The 17,503-nt window shown below is 56.8% G+C and overlaps 9 protein-coding genes and 1 non-coding gene across 10 annotated transcripts; 3 read left to right on the forward strand and 7 right to left on the reverse strand.

Moving 5' to 3' along the window:
* Positions 1-76: 76 nt before the first annotated feature.
* Positions 77-684, reverse strand: QBC33DRAFT_547513 (uncharacterized protein). Its single transcript, XM_060428747.1, has one exon. It carries the CDS (start codon positions 548-550, stop codon positions 233-235), a length of 318 nt encoding a protein of 105 aa, XP_060280427.1. The 5' UTR covers positions 551-684; the 3' UTR covers positions 77-232.
* A 99-nt stretch (positions 685-783) lies between these two features.
* Positions 784-1,455, forward strand: QBC33DRAFT_517838 (uncharacterized protein; the record flags this gene model as incomplete). Its single annotated transcript, XM_060426210.1, has 2 exons — positions 784-790; positions 950-1,455. 2 exons carry the CDS (start codon positions 784-786, stop codon positions 1,453-1,455), a joined length of 513 nt encoding a protein of 170 aa, XP_060280428.1.
* Positions 1,456-3,228: 1,773 nt separating this feature from the next.
* Positions 3,229-4,869, reverse strand: QBC33DRAFT_595440 (uncharacterized protein; the record flags this gene model as incomplete). The annotated part of the gene is made up of 6 exons (XM_060431829.1): positions 3,229-3,630; positions 3,689-3,749; positions 3,814-3,869; positions 3,927-3,952; positions 4,033-4,602; positions 4,667-4,869. The coding sequence occupies 6 exons, from the start codon at positions 4,867-4,869 to the stop codon at positions 3,491-3,493; spliced, it is 1,056 nt and encodes a 351-aa protein (XP_060280429.1). The 3' UTR covers positions 3,229-3,490.
* A 642-nt stretch (positions 4,870-5,511) lies between these two features.
* Positions 5,512-7,761, reverse strand: QBC33DRAFT_547518 (uncharacterized protein). The gene is made up of 2 exons (XM_060428748.1): positions 6,634-7,761; positions 5,512-6,559 (listed from the first exon to the last, which is right to left on the reverse strand). Exons 1-2 carry the CDS (start codon positions 7,704-7,706, stop codon positions 5,881-5,883), a joined length of 1,752 nt encoding a protein of 583 aa, XP_060280430.1. The 5' UTR covers positions 7,707-7,761; the 3' UTR covers positions 5,512-5,880.
* On the reverse strand, positions 5,611-5,697 carry QBC33DRAFT_t70. The gene has a single exon. It is a non-coding gene; the product is annotated as a tRNA-Ala (tRNA).
* A 244-nt stretch (positions 7,762-8,005) lies between the features above and the next one.
* On the reverse strand, positions 8,006-10,588 carry QBC33DRAFT_201770 (uncharacterized protein). The gene is made up of 2 exons (XM_060422591.1): positions 9,204-10,588; positions 8,006-9,102 (listed from the first exon to the last, which is right to left on the reverse strand). Exons 1-2 carry the CDS (start codon positions 10,276-10,278, stop codon positions 8,213-8,215), a joined length of 1,965 nt encoding a protein of 654 aa, XP_060280431.1. The 5' UTR covers positions 10,279-10,588; the 3' UTR covers positions 8,006-8,212.
* Positions 10,589-12,341, forward strand: QBC33DRAFT_201795 (uncharacterized protein). The gene is made up of 2 exons (XM_060422592.1): positions 10,589-11,486; positions 11,569-12,341. The coding sequence occupies exons 1-2, from the start codon at positions 10,899-10,901 to the stop codon at positions 12,181-12,183; spliced, it is 1,203 nt and encodes a 400-aa protein (XP_060280432.1). The 5' UTR covers positions 10,589-10,898; the 3' UTR covers positions 12,184-12,341.
* Positions 12,342-12,625: 284 nt separating this feature from the next.
* QBC33DRAFT_547529 (uncharacterized protein) lies at positions 12,626-13,407 on the forward strand. The gene is made up of 2 exons (XM_060428749.1): positions 12,626-12,946; positions 13,069-13,407. Exons 1-2 carry the CDS (start codon positions 12,713-12,715, stop codon positions 13,111-13,113), a joined length of 279 nt encoding a protein of 92 aa, XP_060280433.1. The 5' UTR covers positions 12,626-12,712; the 3' UTR covers positions 13,114-13,407.
* Positions 13,282-14,605, reverse strand: QBC33DRAFT_595444 (uncharacterized protein; the record flags this gene model as incomplete). The annotated part of the gene is made up of 2 exons (XM_060431830.1): positions 13,638-14,605; positions 13,282-13,306 (listed from the first exon to the last, which is right to left on the reverse strand). Exons 1-2 carry the CDS (start codon positions 14,411-14,413, stop codon positions 13,282-13,284), a joined length of 801 nt encoding a protein of 266 aa, XP_060280434.1. The 5' UTR covers positions 14,414-14,605.
* Positions 14,606-14,660: 55 nt separating this feature from the next.
* On the reverse strand, positions 14,661-16,616 carry QBC33DRAFT_572619 (Alpha/Beta hydrolase protein). Its single transcript, XM_060430660.1, has one exon. It carries the CDS (start codon positions 16,376-16,378, stop codon positions 14,858-14,860), a length of 1,521 nt encoding a protein of 506 aa, XP_060280435.1. The 5' UTR covers positions 16,379-16,616; the 3' UTR covers positions 14,661-14,857.
* Positions 16,617-17,503: the final 887 nt, after the last annotated feature.

The following is a 17,503-nucleotide window of genomic DNA, read 5'->3' on the forward strand; positions in this document are numbered from 1 at the left end:
GCAACACGTCCTCGTCGACCTGGATGAAGAGACCGTATCGTGGGTTTCTCTTGACGAATCGATCCTCCGAACGCGGCTGCTCCGTCCTGGCCGCCCCAGGCACCCACGCCCGGAAGCGCGCGCGGAGCTGGTCCCTCGACGCGCCGTCGAGCGTGGACGCGTCCTCCACAAAGGTCCACTCCAGACTGTCGGCCACTTCGGGGGTGTCGGATTCGGCGATCTCTCTGCGTGATCACTGCTCGATCATCTGCTTGAAGCGGGCCCATGCTGCGTCGTCGCTGTAGGTGCAGCGGTAGATGACCCAGCCCCATTTGTCGTGTTTTATCCTGCGGAGCCAATCTCTGATTTGGCTTTCTGGTGAGGGATCACGGCTGGGTGCAGGTGGGGATGATGTAAAGAACCGAGCAGCTGGCAAGACTGGAAGACAGCGCACGAATGGGTTGTCTTTAGAAGACAGGATTGGTAGTGTTAGTTTGACAGACCGAGGCTGGCACCCTTGTCGGAGGAGGGAGTGCCCGAACGAACACACCCAACGTGGGGGGTGGTGCATCTTGAAGGATGGGGGAAGTAATTAGCTTCTCACAGTCCCTCGAGGCTTCTGATTAAGGGAGAGCGGATGCGGTTGAACAAATGCAACTGAGCAAGTAGGGGTTACTCGCATATCTAATATGTCGTCAGGGTCAGTGAGCACAGGTGGCTGCAGCTGGCAGGAGCTGCCAGATGGCTCTCTTTTTATAGGGCCTCGACTCCCCTGGATCAATGAGTGCCTGAGGTGGATACCTGATGGAAGGTACGTCACCAAGCACAGACATTTCCCCCCAAGAAACAAGCAACATCAATTCCATCGCGCATGGGAGGCCCCCGATCGCAACGTCGAAATGTCGCTCGTCCCGCCGGTCTCGCAGGGCATATTCTCTTTTGCAGGAGACTCCCTCTTTGTCAAAGCCAGCCCTCTTTGTCAAAGCCAGCGGGCGCAACCTCTATCGCCGCGCGACGGTGCCCGAGTTCCAGTCCCACTTCAACGATGCCGACGGCGGGAAGGACCAGCCCGCTCACTGGTATGAAGCGCAACTCGTGCACTATGGCCTGCCGCCTTCCCGAGTTAAGGGGACCGCCAAGATGCGGCTCTATGACTCCGTCAAGAAGGGCGGCCTGGCCGTCCCCACCAATCTACGGTCCATGGAAGCCGACCTGAAGAAACAGTGGAAGAAGCAGGATCGAGCCCCCGCTACGCCCCTCGCGCCCCCAACCTGCGGCAGACAAGAAGAAAGAGAAGCCGGAAGCGCCGAAGACGACGGCAGCCAGCACTTCCAAGGCTCGGCCGAAGCCTTCTCAAGGCAGAGCCAGCTCTGCTGCACGCCCCGACCCCAACAACCCATCGCGAGCACAATCCGCGACAGACAAGAAACGAAAGATACCCGAATCCGCGGCGGTAACAACGGCGAGTCCCGCTAAAACGCCCAAGACTGCTCGGGGCACTTCTGCGTCGCGCGGTAAAGCAGCGAGACCCGTCGAGAAACAAGCACCTCCACCGGCACCGTGGACGAAGCAGACTGCAATACGGGGAGGTGGCCTTGGACGAGGCACCAGGGGCGGTTCTGCTTCCGCTTCTGGCTCACCCGGCAACCCTCCGGGACCTCCTTCGACCCCACAAACGAAGCAGACGGCACGACGAGGAGGTAGCTTTTCCGGGGCGGCCAAGTTTCCGGCGGAAACATGTGGAATGCACCGGACAACGACGACCCCCCACCTCCGTACTCGGAGGCCGTGGGCCACGACTTCCCTTCTCCCAGTGCCCCGGTACAGAAGCACTCCATACAGCGACGACGAAGGGCCCGACGACCAACAGGCCTCCTCTCCGAATCCGCCATCGCGGCGCCTCGGCTTGCTGAACGGTCGATACTAGATCCGACCCCTGGACTACACCCCCGACGACGGGTTTCCGTTCAGCCTCGTGCTTACTCTCGACGGAGACCGTCTCTAGGGCTCGATCGACCTCATGGGCTTCTCCGGGATCATCTCTTGCTCGACCAGGCTGTTTGAGGCGTCGGACGATAAGTTCAGCGTCTTGTGGTGCGGGTATTTTTTCGATGAAGAATGGCATCAGGCAGTTCCGGGAGGGTACACGGGCGATACTGTCGGTCGTTGACTCCTATTCCCGTCCCCAGTAATTAACCCTCGTAATACAGACTTGAGTCCCCGTCTCGCCGTGTACGGTTACAAATTTCCTGCGTAAAACCAGATCGGCCTTGCGGGACTGTTCTGCCTGCGTTAGAAGAGTCCCCTGCTAGCAACTGCACAATGTTGGCGTATATCCTCAACGATGTCTGCGACCTAGGACGTCAATCACGTTACTTATGGGCTGCAAGTCGAGACTCCTGACTGGCCTCTGAAGGGGGCAGATATCTGCCTTTGTCTAGGAAGGTCCCTGCAATGGACAACCCTTTAGCCTGTAGTGACCATGCTTGTGAACATGATTTGATATTCACTGATGGCCTAGGCCATAAGATAGTCTTCGTAGACCATGCTAGCTTTCGCTAAGTCGACCTGAACCGCGTTCATACACCAATGACTATCGACCAAATTACTATAGCCTCCTTTTCACAGACACTAAGCAGCCCAGGTTGACTTTCATCTGAGCATAGTCACTCACGATTCCCCGACATGCCTTGCCTCGAGTTAGTTCCCAAGAAGCTCTTCCACACTTAGAACTGCCCTGCAACTCAAATCTCGACCGCCTCTTACACCAGCCATCCGTAACATCGCCAAAGATGTGCACTTACCACTATTTCCCCCAGCGGCAGTGTGCATGCACAACCCCTGGGTGCCACAAGCGCTCCGACAAATCGGGGAGGTGCGAGAAGATACTCGGGGACGCCCATTACGCGTGGGATGAGTGCGGAGAGTTCTACCACTGGATCCTCCAGCACCCGAACGAGGGCTCGCACGTCATTCTCAAGGACGAGAAGGACTCCAAGTTCGCGTGCATGGGCGGGAAGCACCCGAAGTGCAAGCACGTCCACCGGAACAGGTGCGTCAAGCGGCCCAGGACGGACCGGAAGCTTTACTGCGCCGCTTGCTGGGAACGACGGGAGGACGGGGCTCTCGCGTCCGGTTCCGGGGAAGGGTCCCTTCTCAGGTCCCAGAGCGACTTGACTCTCTTGAGTCGTCACTGAGGATCGTCTGGCAAGGAGAGTATCACTGGCTGACAAAAATAATACGAAATTGGTGCTGCTCCAGGCATACTTCAACCACGGTTTGGTTCGATTTGGAATTCTTTTACTTTCCCCTTTTCCCACGAGTTGGACAACAGATCCCGCGAGATCTTGGTTCAGACCTCACCTGGCGCCGATTGTACAGAGCAATAAGAACTGGCTTTCTCCTCAGATAGATTATACTTTCCAATACACTCCGCAGCTTCTCACCTCTCGTACCCCTGTTGTTGACACTTGATGCAAGATAGTAGCAAGATCAACTATTCACTGCGGCCTCAGGACTCGGAAACCACACTGTACCTAAAGACAACCTCATACTTGGACGAGCTTACACCGCCCGTAGCTACCATGAAATCGTTGACATTGCCGACGGGGTAGAGGCGCCCGCCGACGCGGTATAGGTGAATAGTCGGGACTTGATGTCACCGTCAGTTACAGAAGCGATCTTTGAAACGTAATTAATCAAAACTTACGAGCTCCGCTGGTGGCGACCCATTGCCAGCCGATGATTCTTGTTTCCGTGTCGACGGTCCACTGCAGATTTATATATTTATTAGTGCACTGATATTGAGGGTGAAAATGAGCCGGGGACCCTTACAATGTCGGACTCATACTTGTCGCTGCCCGAGGCGACGGGGGGCGAGCCGGGCGGTGCTGTAACCAATTAGAAAACTGTCCGAGGTAGATTGCAGGTGAAACGGGGATACTTACTTGGCTGAACTGCGGCCAGTGAGCCACTGTTTTCACTTATAGTTAGCAGAGCGGGCCTGAGACAGACAGGAGGAGATGGGCGACGACGCACTATCCATCCTCGAGCTCCACGACGTTGGTGGGATTGCTCGTCTTGACAAATCCTAGCGCTAGTGGTGTCATGTCCTCCAGATATATGCGCACAGCCGATCCCGTGGTCGCGCCAGGGGTCAGGGTGAAGTTGACCGGTATAGCCTGCGCAGCATTGGAGGTGATGGCCAGGCCGTTACTGTTAAAGAGCCATCCCACAGACGCTTGTGTATCTTTCCGGAGGATTTCGATCGTGGCGCGTCGCTTACTGACAAGGGGCTTGGCCGTCTCGGTGACGATGACGGTCGAGTGGAGTATGTTCGTCGTGGTCTCGGTAACGGTAACGGGCGCGGTAAGGGTGACTGCCTCGGCGGTTGCGGTGTTGGTGGCCACGGACAGGGGAACGCTGAGGCAAGCGCAGGCCGACGATACGCGATTCGCGAGGTATGTGGTGGGCAGCCAGGTTGGGTAGGCTACGGACCGCTTTGCCATGTTTCGCTTTATAGGCGCCAGTGTAGTTGTCGACGCAGGAACTGTGACGGTAACCGTGCTGTCGATCTCGGTGACTACTTCAGTGACATAGCTCGTCTCGGTCACGGTGGCCACACTGCCGCACAAACTCAATATTACTATGACTGTTGGTATGAGGCTGATGGATCGTTGTGACTAACACTGTAGGCGTTACCGTCGCGCTGACTGTGGATACCGGAAGGCCAAGAAAGTCGCTGCAAAAGGGGAGGGCCGCATCGTCGGAGCGGAGGAGGACGAGCACGGGATCGTCGGGAGAGCAAGCTTGGGTGCACCGGGCGGCCACACCCGAGAAGAAGGCGGCCGCCTGCAGCAGAAGCACGCCGCTCGTCTTGGTCACAACCATCTTGGAAGAGTGACAGGAAAGCAATTTTACCAAATGAATAACTGGGCTGAGAAACCTGAAAAGAAGGGGAAAAGAGGAGAGCGAAGAGGGTTAAATTATATCGTTTGCATCCACTCTCCAGAGCGCTCGAGAGCGTGGCCTGGCCCATCGTGACAGGCGGTACTGGATCCCCGGGGCGTGCAAGCGGACCCCATAGTATGTTGATAGCGCGTACAGCTTAGGTATAGCGCCACTCAGCTGAATCCAGCTCTGGTTTGTTTGGTAGTGGCGGCAAGTCCCCGGCAGAAATCGGAAAATCCATGATTTTACAGCCAAAAGAGCAAATTCTGCGTAGAAAAATAGGGAGTATAGGCGAAGAAGACGATGGAAATTCAATTGACTCTTCTTTATTCGATAAAAATATCTTATTGTTTCGTTAAGATAGCAAATATCGTTAAACTTGTGGTTTTACAGTCCTGCTGTGGAGGTTGCGGGAATAGATATTGCCCCGCTGCTTTCCACCGGCTTGGCGCCGGAACTCGGAAGACGCTTCTTAAAGCTTACTGTCGATTTCGCAAAGCCCGAAAATATGGAAGAAAGGAAGGAATTATCGGGGTTTGCGATTGCTGTACTCGAAAAGTCTTGTCCAAGACATTTATTAATGGATCATCATTCTGGAGCCTATCTGACTGGCAGGGTCGTGCCAACTGAAACAGTTCTCTAGGGCAGAACAGAGATAAGAGGCCAAAAAGTACAAAAAAATGGAGATGCTGGGAATCGAACCCAGGACCTCATGCAGAGATGCTTAACGTTGCTAAGCATGCGCACTACCAACTGTGCTACATCCCCATTGGATATTCAACCGGCTCAGTAAACCTTCCTGTCAATGAACGGGCGCTGTGTGATGGGCAGCAGGGCATGAACCTACCATACCGCAGCAGTGCAGAAGTGTGGAACGAGCTGGTTATGCCTGATACGGCCTAGCTCCATAGCTAGTGTGGATATGCAATAGCGTTTAGCCAATAGTATCGTTCAATTGCAACTGAGTTCCAAATCCCGGCTCCCAACTCCAAGGATATTCTCCCACAAGCGATAAAACCTCGTGTCCACCCACTTGCACAGCTCCCGCAGGCCCCTCAGCAGCTGGTAGGTGCCCTCTGGCGTCGAAGTGTCCCCGACATCGACGCCGCGGAATATGTCGACCCGCACGTCGTCGCGGCCGGCGACGGCCTGGGGGCGGGCGAAGAAGACGGTCCACCGCGACGAGTGCACGTATACTAGCGGCAGGACCATGCGGTCGAGCAGCCCTGCTGGCAGATCCCGAATACTCATGTCTTCTTCCAGCAATCCCTGGGGTCGCACTCCGAATCGGCGGGCGAGGGCGAGCATCGATTGCATCTGCGCCATGGCCCAGACGCCGAGCTGTACCAGCGCCTCCTCCTCGGTCCGGCTCATTGTCTTGGTCTCGACGCTGACGGCCACGGGGCGCCGGCGGAGGCTGTAGTATGTAGTGTGGTTGATAGACTCGGTTGGCGTGGAGGTGATGCTGGAGATAACGTCGCCGAGGGAGGGTGACGTTTTCTTGTCGGGGGCACCATCGCTGCGATCGATGCTCGGATCGAGGAAGATTGCAAAGTCGACCATCTTTGTCGCTGTGGCTAGACCGGATAGCTGGGGCGGGACATGGCATGGATCTATCCGAGCGTTTGTGCTTTGAGGAGGGCAGGCGAATCAGAAAAGGGCTCTCAAGCTGGAACGGAATGATTTGGGGGAGGGTGCTCTCACATGTATTTGAAGTCAACCGACTGTCCTCCCCTTCCAGCCGCCAGTCGCAGCATGGGCCCATGCACAGCCATGTTCCACTCCGGCTCGCTGTCCAGATCCTCGGAACAGCGCTGGGATGCCCGATTGATCTCCTTGACGGCGCCGAGCTCCGACAAAAGCTCAACTTCCGTCCGCCGGTCGTTGGAGTTCCTCTGATGCGGCCTGATGCAGACCAGCCCCTCATCGTCGCCCCCAGGAGCCAACCAGTCCTCGGGGAGGGCGGCTGGGAAGATCTCCATCTTGTCGGCGACATCCAGCAGCGCCCTGCAGAGCTCCCTCCCGTCTGGACCCAGCTCCGCCCCACGCCGCTTCATGTCCTTGTAGAATATGCCCGCGCCGACGCTGCTGAGGCCCGCCACACGCTTAATGGGGCTCGTGGACCTCCGCGAGGATGACGGGGCGCCGCTGGTCGAGGACTCGGATCGGCTGCCCTTGGAGGGCGAGTTTGATCTGGCCGGCGGGGGCTCCGATGCTAGCAGCTGGGGATATGTCGGGGCGGGTAGATTGACTGGTCGGAGGGGCACACGTCGGCTCGCTCGAGGCGTGTCGTCTAGACCGGTTGGATCGTCGCTGGCCATCTCGTTGACGACTTCTTCGGTCAGACATTCTGTCTCATATAGTGCCCTGTTGCGGACGCTGGCTATGCGCTGCGAAGCCCGTTTGCCCGGCGAAGGGGTGCGCGTAGCCCGTTTCGTTGGCGGTGCGCTGTCGTCTCCCTGGGTAGGCTTCCAATCACCCGGCCTGGTCGCCATAGGTCGATGACCGGATCGTGTGTTGGGGTCGATCGGGAGGAGAGCGCCGACTCGGGGAGAAGGAGGGGGAGATTGGTCTATCGATACGGCTTCGGAGGTTGATGTGAATATGTCGAACGTCGATTTCGCGGGCTCGCCGATTCGTCTTCGCTTGGCACTTCGGGGTACTGCACTCGCCGCGTTCCTGGAGGACGTCGCTGGGGACGACGAGAGGGTTAAAGAAGGTAAAGTCTGGGCTACTTCTATATCGTGAAGCCAGGATGCTATCACTGAAGGCCGCATTCTGTTGGATGCTCTGTCGCAATTGGATTGGGGTCGTCGGCAGTGGAGAGAGAGGAAGCCATCGTCATTATCCGCTTGTTTGTTTACTGCCATTTGCGTTGTCACAAGGCCGGTAAAACATCGGCAATGCAGCAGAGGGAATCAACCGCCAATCAGCCCTCCGCTAGTCGCGCCCCACTTCCGTTTTGATCCTGGCCTTCAGCCAGGACTTTACCCACTTTTTGTCGATGCTTGCATGTTCCTCTCGAAGAGTTGAGACAGTCGCCCAAAGCGCTCACAGTCTAGGGATTGGTTATGCAAACTAAAAGACAATGATATAGTCAATTATGGATCATTGATGGATCCTACTTAGCTCCGGTGCCCCCGTTCTGCTCCGCCCCCCGCGGTCCGTGAGCCCTACACTCTCTGGTATGGCCATTTCCGTGGATGCGAAGAGATATCGCACGCTCTTTGAATACCAGCTCAGGCCGCCCCCAAAGCGTGAACTGTTGCCATCTGCCACAGCATCAAGTGACATAAACCGGCATCCGGCTCTCAAATACATCGCTCTTGCTGACATGGATATCCTTTTTGTGGAAGTCATGCAGCAACAACCAGCACATCATGCGAAACACCAGCATGCACCAAGTGTCATTCACCTGTTTCCCCACTGCCGCCCCGCTAATGGTATCCGTTGACACCAGGGACAGGCGCCTCTCGCGCTTCCTCCCCATATCCAGCTCCCCACACACGACCTGTACGACTCTCCGCCGCAGGAACGAGACGTACAGCTTCGCAGCCAGACGATGCCGCTCCCCAGACGAGGCCGAGTCGAGGCTCTGCAGAACCGCCTTGCTCCCTTTGTATTGTTCCCTGAAATCGCCCGCATCCGCGGCATCCCCTAGGTGATGCACCTCGCGACCGTAAGCCACGGAACCCCCCCTGCCGTCGTCGGCGTCATCCTCGTCGTCGTCGGGGTTCAGCGTGTCCAGGACCTCCTGCACGTGCACGCGCAGCACCTGCTGCACCAGCCGCAGGCGGTCGGGCTGCTTGAGGTACTCGTCGCAGCCGCGGATGGCGGCACGCAGCGCGGCGAGGAGCGCCGGCGGGTACACGTCCGGGGTGACGACGGCGTCCTTGGCCGCCCCGGCCATCGGCAGCCCCAGCTGCCAGTCCGAGAAGGCGTTCTCGATGTTGTCGGCGGCGAGCAGGATCTTGGCGATCTCGGGATTGTCCTTCAGCAGCTTGTCGCCGGACCGCTGGCGCTCCTGCAGGGCAGAGGCGTACTCGAGCATCAGGGCGTGCAGAGAGAAGGACTCGGTGTCCCAGGTGAAGACCGTGGGGTTGGGCAGGGCCCGGAAGGCGGTGTTCTCGACTTGCAACACGATCCCGACCATGCCGAGGATCTCGAACGGAACTTGGTTACGGCGTTAGATTGGCTCGCTCGTCACGGTGTTCAGATTTGGGGGGGGGGGGTGGGGGTGGTCTGGGCAACCGTCTTGGGCAATGATGTCTTACCTGGAAACAGATGGCTGTATCGGGCCTTCTCGTCGTGTTTTCTGAAGAAATTCACCGTCTTGTTGTTGCACCCAAAGACCACAAGCGTCTCTGCTATCTCGGCTAGACTCCCGAGTTGAAGCGTGCCTCTGTCCTTGGGCTCATCTGCATACAGGACGTCATGCTCGCCCCGGAAGATGGTGGGGCAGAAGCCAAAGCACAGTTCCTTGATCCGATAGTTCGGGACGACACGATTCTCCTCAAACCACGTCGGCCCCACCTTCTGGAAAGTAAAGGCGATTCCAAGGCCCTCGACGTAGGAACCGATGATGCTAAAGCCGTTGCCCCGCGCGCGATACCGGTCTTCGTTCAGGTTGAAGTCCTTCCAGTAGATGCCCAGCATCGCCGCTATTTCCACTAGGTGGGCGATGGTGGTGTAGGCGTAGGGCTTCGTCAGGTTCGGGGGCATGCTATCCCACGACTTCTTCTTGCTCTGCAGACAGGCGATGATGGAGTGTGGAGGGTTGTGCGCTACGGGGGAGGAATAGCCCGTCTGCGTTTGCTGCCACCCGCGAGACTCGCCCTCCATGCGCTGGATGGCCATGAGCAGGGCGAGCCAGCTGGCTTCTTCGTTGTCGGCAGTGTGGACGCCCTGGCGCGTCCCGGCCAGGATCCGCTGGGTCCGCCGCTGGTTGAACTCCTTCTGGCTCCGCGTGTGAGATTCCTCGAGGCTCCTCGGGGAGCCGTCCATGAACACGATCGCCTTCTGGTCGTGGCTGCCCAGTGGGCCCTTCTGGTTCTCAGGCCTGGCGACGAAGATGACGGGCACCTCGAACTCGACCTGGAAGCGGAACTCGGACCACTTCATCCGCCGGTGCGTGAAGGCAGCCCATTTCCCCATTATCTCTTCGGTGCAGGAAGAGTAGCCGGTCGCCGTGCCGTAGTATTGCTGGAGCGCCTGCAGCGTGGCGATTACAAAAGCAATCACGGAAATAATCAGGGCGACCACGGCAATGATCAGGTTGGCCACGTCATCGGAGCTCTGACCCGAGCCCGAATCCGAATCCGTCTGTTTCCCGGAACCGTTGGAAGACATTTCGGCGGTTGGCAGTAACGCTGGGACCTGCTAATCGTGGACTTCCAGATTGAGGACGTGGGAAGAGGTGGAGTGGGTCGCGATTGTTTTTTTGAAAACTGGGGGGCTGACAGAACCAGGATAGGAGATCCATTCGGCGGTAACGCCGTGTTTGGAGCCAGGCTCCAATCTTCTCTATCTTTGGTCCCCCTGCAAGGCGCCCTGCAAGGCGCCATGTCCCCTGTCCTCAGCTCTGCACGGTCGCGCGCCACAGCTGCTGCTCCTCATGAGTGGTCCTCGAAATTGACAGGCCATGGCGGGCTGCGACGGGTCGGCCGAATATCGTGATTGATGGATTGTACAATACTTCGGTACGAGGGATTGTTGTGAAAACCAATCCCAGGGTTTCAAACGGTTAGCGCAAAGCACTTCTCGTTGAGCGCTGAAGAACAGGGGAGGAGAAGGCGGCCAGGGTGTGCGTTCAACGGGAAGTTGGGCGTCAATCCCTGCCAGCCATTTGGATTTGGGAGTGACTGTGTGATGTGCCACAGCCGCTCACGTGCAACACCAGGCAACAACACCAACACCTTTGCCGGCTGCGCCATCTTGGATTGTCTTGCGGTTCTGCAAACGTGGAAGCCATGAGGCAGTTCCGAGCTATGGGGACAACAACATCGTTGTCGACGGCAGTACCAGTCCTGCCTCTCGAGATTACCGAGGAGATACTGTCGGCTTTGGTGGACGTCTTTGACGACGACCCGGCCTACCAATGGACCACCCTGCGCCAGCTCTCGCCGCATCAGAAGCATCGCATTGAGCGTCGCTTCCGTGATTTTTGGCTTCGCCACGTTTCGTTGACTCTGTATTATGAGTCAACATCAGACAACACGGACTTCAATTTTGACGGTGTGAGCGAAAAGCCAGGGTCGCCCGAGATGGCTTCGTTTGTCTTCCAGGGCTGGCGGTCGATAGCGCGTCCGGAACGCAACACACCCGAACTCCTCAAACGGTACTGGGCAAACTACACTTCTAGAAATCGCAACGCGACCATCAGGCTGGGCGAAGGTGTGCTCAATGGTGGATTCGCTGGCGGTTACATCCTCAACGATACCTATCTCTCAGGCCTAGAAATAGACGATAGCGGCCAAACAGTGAGGATCAGATGGAAAGAGGCAATTAACGAGCTGATGCGAGAAGAAATGTTCTTGCGAAGGATTACGCCAAGTCTTGTTAGTCCATTCTATTCCTGCAAGAGGATAGACATATTGACGCCCAATGCTAACGACACATTAATTATACCTAATCAATCAGCTAGACAATTTTCTTCAACATTACCTTCTCTCAGACGATCAATCCAATTCTCAACCTGCTTCTCTGAAACTACAGCTCCGAGTGCTCGCCATGGAAGTCCAAGCCGCTCGCCGAGTGGAGGGCCTTCTTCATCGGCTGCGAAAGGAGGACCCCTCTGGCAATACGAAACCTCACTTTGGGAGGAAGTCAGCGCGTCTTCACAAACAACCAGTCCCTCACGATTATGATGATTCCCAGGGGGACCAGAGATACTCCCGTCGCCCCCACCCCGACATCTTCGAGGTCTGCAGCCAGGAGGAGAGCATGATTCCGCAGCTTCCGATTTTCCAAGACTGGCTTGATGGAGGGGTGGAAGACGAAGTCATGTACGATCTACTTGGCGAGCAGTTCGGATGGCGTTGTTGCCAGGTACATAGGCGGCCAGACGATGTTAGGTTCCAGCAATATCTCACTCACGTGTGGAAGGCGGCTTGGGACTTCCCCCGCTTTTCGATGTTGCCGTGGTCGGTTCCATCGGATTGGACCGCCGGGGAGACCCCATCTAAGCAGCTGGACCGTGAGTTTGTCGCTGGACACCTTCGCAAGACGGGCTATCGGTGGAGTGTTATTCACTGAGCGTGTTTCTTGGAGCACACTTCGCTCCTATTTAGGTTGTCAGCCAATATTACCACGTTGAGCTGCAGGATTGATCTAGCCCTTCAGCACCAGTCTGTTTCCTCCTATCGTTCGCTGTATCGACAGTTATGGCAGTCGCTTGATTCGGAAAACAGTTCCGCTCTTGACGGGTCAAACCAAGCATCCAATTATAAAGTGAGCAAGGAAACACCTGCAGTCACATCGCTTCCAGATCAAGTTAACGGCCCAGTGAGACTTCGTGGTTCCGGTCCCACTGTATAGGGGCTTACTCATTGCTGATGCGCTGACTCAGGTTCGGGTTGGGGGTTGGGCGCTTGGCCCTTGGGAAGCATCGACACAACGGTATGAACTGCATAATTATATGCTCCTCCTCTCTTCCCTCTCTCTAATATCTCCCGGCCTGTCAATTCCTCGACCCTACCTACCACCCATCTCTCACATCTCCCTCCTCCCCAGAAGCAGTTCTAAACCCAGCTCACACCAACCCCGTATTCCTAAAGCTGTTGCAATGTATCTTACCGCGGTCGGCCTCCTCGGAATGGCTCTCGGAGCCGCCGGCCTGCCATCGTCCCTAGACCAGCGCCAGACGACCGCCTCCACAGGGACGTGCATCCTCGCCACCAACACGTGCAACATCACGGCTCCGCCCGAGGTCGCGGGCCTGATGGTGAACTGCGCTGCAGGGGGTGGGTTGGACGGGAGTATTGGGCGGGGTCAGCATAATTGCACCGTAGATGGTCATGTGAGTTTTCTTTTCTTTGCCCGTCGCATTCTTGGTCTCGGTCCGGGTGGGGCGGGTCGGTGGACTGGGGATGGCGGAGAGGGGGCAAGCAGAGGCAAGATTGGAGCTGACGTGAATCCTAGGCCTGCTCGTGGCATGGGCTGTTCTCTGCTGTGATATGTGATTGATCGCCAACAATTACCGGACGAAACGACTGGTTTTATGTGGTGTTTTCGGTAAATGCCAGCGAGCCAAGAATGCAATGTTAAGACTTGATGACGATGCGTTTTTCAGGATTTGGTTCAGAATGTTCAACGAGTATAGCGTTCATATTTACATTCATCAACGTTTCGTCGTTAGTCGGATAGGTTCCAGACATGCCTGTTTACATAGCTAAGGTCCCAATCATGATCCTCATGCGCGCCGCTCTTCTGTGAAATAATGCAACTACCAACACTTTGGGTCATTGCAAATGGCTTCACGGGGTATCCTCCACGTCAGCCACAAAACCAGAGAGTACAAAATGCCATTTGCAATAGCCCCAGGCTCCGTGTCCTTCCATAAGCCATGCCAATTCTTGAAAATAAACGCCCCAAAACAGGCAGACAGGAGGGCAAGCCCCCAAGACCGAAACATGATTGCCATGAAGCATGGCCCGCGGTCAAGTTCGACAACTGCCCACAACGCCGTAGCAATCACTAAGATAATATACTGCCCCGGGCTCCTAACCAGCTTGTGAGCCTCCGCAGTCCCAAAAGACAGCTGCAGTGACCCCTTGCAAAACTCCCACCAGGCCTGCAGCAGAGCGCGAATGTTTTCCCTCGTCCGAGCAGGCAGGTACTGGTGGACGTTCCAGGCGTCCTTGCAAGGGGCCCAAATACCCGCCCTCACGACGAGCGACGTCAAAACCGGCAGCGCCAGCGGCGTCGCCCACTCCAGGAAGTCGGGCGACGGCGGCACGGCCCAGATCGGCCAGGCGAGGGCGGAGAAGACTTGGCCGCCTTCCCGGAGCAGCCGGGGCAGGCCGCCGACGAGGACCGTGACGCGGAAGAAGACCACGACGACGTAGACCCAGCCGGCGTCGCCGGACCGGTCCCAGATGAAGACCTTGATCAGGATGATGATGCCGGCGAGGACGGAGAGGGCGACGACCGCGACGACCGCGTCGGCTAGCCGCCGCGGCGACGGGGCGGGAAGTGGGATGTCCGATTCTTCCAGAGCTGCGGCCTGGGCTCGGTATACCTCGTTCTGGACATAGCGTCCGCCGTCGGGAAAGCGGGGTGGCGGGAAGGGATGGGGGTGCCCTTCCAGCCTGTCGGGGTGGGTTGGTGGCCCTGCCAGTGGTTCCTCTGGTGCATCATGCCATGTTTCTTCCGGTGGATCATGGGTGGCTGGCACCGCGACGGGCATCACCCCCTCCCTATGAGCCTCTACGGGGTGAGGTCTCGGCTGTGGATTCGGAGGCGGATCGCCCGGCTCGTGGTCCATGATCACTTTGCCTGATGTATTGGGACTGGCTTTAAGCGGGGTGGAGCATTTACTACCACCCCCGATTCTAATGGTCGAGGCGCTTTCTGCTCATGGGCCTTGGCTTCGAATGTCGGCGGCCACGGAATCGCAGATTGTCGAGATCAAGTGGTGTACAGTGTACCTTGTACTGTGTGGATTTCACCGTTGGGCGTCAATGTCAGATCGGCATAACCAAACGTCCGGCAGAATCCCACCACTTTGAAAGGGATTCCAATGTCGTCTCTCAGGACATGCACTTCTGATCTGAAGCGATGACAAGCCTAATTGTGGCGATCTCCATACTCTATCTGACACCACTTTCGCGCTGACAAACAAGCGTGGAGGCTTTCTCTAATTAGTGAAACAGATAGTTTGGCACTTCTCATGGGCCATCATATTCAGATATCAAGGGAGCACTACACATCACCCCTGCGGCAACGAGCTGCAGCTCTCCTCCATCTCCGTGGTATCTATCAGCCTCGCCGGGACGCCGTTCCCAAACTCGACCACCCGGCCGCCATCAACCTCGTCCCACGCGTCCCAGCCCTCGATCGACGGCCTCTCGCCCGCCGTCGCCACAAAGGCAAGCCACGCGTCCTGCATGGCGTGGCTCGTCATGTACTCGAGCGCCGTCGAGTTGCCGCGATACAGCGGGTGCGTGCCGAACACGAGCGGCATCTCGGCCGCGTGCCACGCGCCCATCCATCCCCTCGGGCTGATGTTGGTGAAGTTGCCCGCGTACAGGTAGCGATACACGGGGCCCGTGTGGGCCGCGATGCGGGCCTTGGCCGATTGGTAGGTCGGGCAGAAGAAGAAGACCATCGTTGTGAGGTCTGCGAGGGCCGTGTCCACGCCGCTCGGGCTGTACGGCACAAACGGCACGCCGTCCTGTGCGTTGCTGCCGATCAGCGCGGGAAGCCGGGCTATCTCTCCGGCCTGGGCGAGGGCGGTGTAGTTTGCGAAGACGGTGCGGTTGTCCACGACGGGGGAGAAGGTGAGTAGGGGGGCCATGCCTGCGTCGGAGTACGTATGCATGAAGGCTTCAATGGCATATGCGTCAACTTGTCGCATGCAGGAAAGCTCATCGGGGGAACTGAGGTTGCCGCAACCGAATTGCGAAGCCACAAAGGTGAAGTTGCCGTGAGCCGGGTCTACCGTCAGGATGTCTATGAACTCATTGCCCGAGTCCATGATGAGGCTATTCACGATGGGATCGTCTCTGTAGGTGTAGCTGTAATAGGCAATGGCAACAGCCCCGGAGCTCTGGCCCCAAATACCAATCCGTTTCGGGTCTCCTCCAAAAGCCGCGATATTGTCACGCACCCACTCGATCGCTAGCCGTTGGTCCAGGAGACCAACATTCTGCTCCTCTAGAGGGAGACCAGCGGCGTTAGGGAAGCCGAAGAGGTTATCCCGGTGGTTGAAAGACACCACAATGTGGCTCTGTGTTCGCTGTATCCACCGCGGTGGTAATTGGTACGGCACATTAGTACCGCCAGCAATAAACGCCCCGCCATAGAAGAAGATCAGAACAGGGAGGTGCTTTTTTGTCTTGCCGCGCGGCGCCCAAATGCTAAGGGTCAGACAGTCCTCGCTGATGGGACCCGTGGTCCCGTTCAAACCGCCGAGGTTAAACTCGAGGACCTCGTCGGTATTAATGCTGGCGAGGTTACTGAGGTACTGCATACAGCTGGGAGGCATCTTCTTCGCATCCAATTCCCCGAATGGCAACGCTGGCTGCGGTGGCGCAAACCGTAGGTCATTGACGGGTGGCTGCGCATACGGGATGCCGAGGAATTGACGCACCGCCGGCGTTGCGCTGTCGACTGTGCCATGGACCACGCCGCCACCGGTCTGGACGGTGAGATCGTCATCGCAAAAGTGCGCGTCTGCCGTATATCTGAAGACGGCCGCCGCGATGAGAGCCACTGATTTAAATCGCATCGTGGGCGAGAGGGCTTCCAACGAACGATGAGGGCGATATTACAACGAGAGATTAGGTGGTCAATGGGTTTTTAATACTGCGTCATGGCCCTGGTGGTGGACTAATGCGGCGTTCGTTTACTGTCTCTGAAGGATTGGGCCACATATGCAATGCGCAGATATGAGGGCATATTTGCGCAGATTTGGGAGCATATTGGTAAAGTATAATTAACCCAGAGAGGGGCGATCCAAAAAAGGCTAGATTTTGGTACTGAAACCGGGTAGTATGGGAGGATTGGATTGGCCGGGGGACACTAAGATGGAATGGGGGGGTCATCGATCTCGAGAGTATATGTGCTAGTCCCGCTGAGATGCTCGACGTGTCGTACTGGATCACTAGGCGAGGTGTCAACGAGGTTGGTGATGAGGAGAATTGCGAGCCTTATGGTAGGCGGGAGAGGAATTGAATTAATGCAGATTCCCGAGGACGAAGAGCAAACCTAATTAGCACTGAATCGAGAGCTTGGCCAAGAGAAAAAGGTCCGGCGGAATCCCACCACTGTGCAAGGGATTCCGACATCCGTCGTAAAATCTCATCACGGCCTGGCATGGTCATAACTCTGTATTGAAGGAGACATGGAGGTGGCCTGGCAGCCAGCCATGTTGTTTATCGCCGCGCGCAGGGTTGCGATTCACCCAGGAAGGAGCATGCAGCATGTGAATCGGACCAGCGATGTCATGCCGACCGATATAACTGCCTCTCATGGTCGTGAATTGATGGTTAAATTGGGTCGCCATTCCCAACACAATCATTATACTGAACGGGAATCACCGATTTGTAGCCAACTATGACCTTATCGGCACGTTGCACATGCTTGCGCTGCTTGAGCAGGTCCAGATATATAATATCTCAACTCCTGGCCCCCTTTGAGCCCGTTCTCCGACAACAGAACTCCATGACAACAGTTTCGAGTAGCTTCCTACCTTCACTCTCACTTCGCTTCTCCAGACTTCCAGCACCTTCTAAATCTGCCCCCTTCCTCGAACTCGAACGTAAGTGCCTATCCAGCTGCGCAATCAGAAGACGATCACGATCTATTAACTACTGTCAGACAGCCCGCGCCACAATGTGCAGGATAATTGAGT

This window comes from Phialemonium atrogriseum (genome assembly GCF_030411735.1).
Source record: "Phialemonium atrogriseum strain 8032-3 unplaced genomic scaffold QBC33scaffold_25, whole genome shotgun sequence".
Classification (NCBI taxonomy): domain Eukaryota; kingdom Fungi; phylum Ascomycota; class Sordariomycetes; order Cephalothecales; family Cephalothecaceae; genus Phialemonium; species Phialemonium atrogriseum.

Bases quoted from the DNA above. Each gene is read 5' to 3' on its own strand.
- QBC33DRAFT_201795 (XM_060422592.1), top strand. From the start codon at position 10,899: ATGAGGCAGTTCCGAGCTATGGGGACAACAACATCGTTGTCGACGGCA. The intron at 11,487-11,568 runs GTTAGTCCATTC...CTAATCAATCAG, and splicing joins GAAGGATTACGCCAAGTCTT to CTAGACAATTTTCTTCAACA.
- QBC33DRAFT_201770 (XM_060422591.1), bottom strand. From the start codon at position 10,278: ATGTCTTCCAACGGTTCCGGGAAACAGACGGATTCGGATTCGGGCTCG. The intron at 9,103-9,203 runs GTAAGACATCAT...GCCGTAACCAAG, and splicing joins ATACAGCCATCTGTTTCCAG to TTCCGTTCGAGATCCTCGGC.
- QBC33DRAFT_547513 (XM_060428747.1), bottom strand. From the start codon at position 550: ATGCACCACCCCCCACGTTGGGTGTGTTCGTTCGGGCACTCCCTCCTC.
- QBC33DRAFT_572619 (XM_060430660.1), bottom strand. From the start codon at position 16,378: ATGCGATTTAAATCAGTGGCTCTCATCGCGGCGGCCGTCTTCAGATAT.
- QBC33DRAFT_547518 (XM_060428748.1), bottom strand. From the start codon at position 7,706: ATGCGGCCTTCAGTGATAGCATCCTGGCTTCACGATATAGAAGTAGCC. The intron at 6,560-6,633 runs GTGAGAGCACCC...CCCTCCTCAAAG, and splicing joins TCGGTTGACTTCAAATACAT to CACAAACGCTCGGATAGATC.
- QBC33DRAFT_547529 (XM_060428749.1), top strand. From the start codon at position 12,713: ATGTATCTTACCGCGGTCGGCCTCCTCGGAATGGCTCTCGGAGCCGCC. The intron at 12,947-13,068 runs GTGAGTTTTCTT...CGTGAATCCTAG, and splicing joins ATTGCACCGTAGATGGTCAT to GCCTGCTCGTGGCATGGGCT.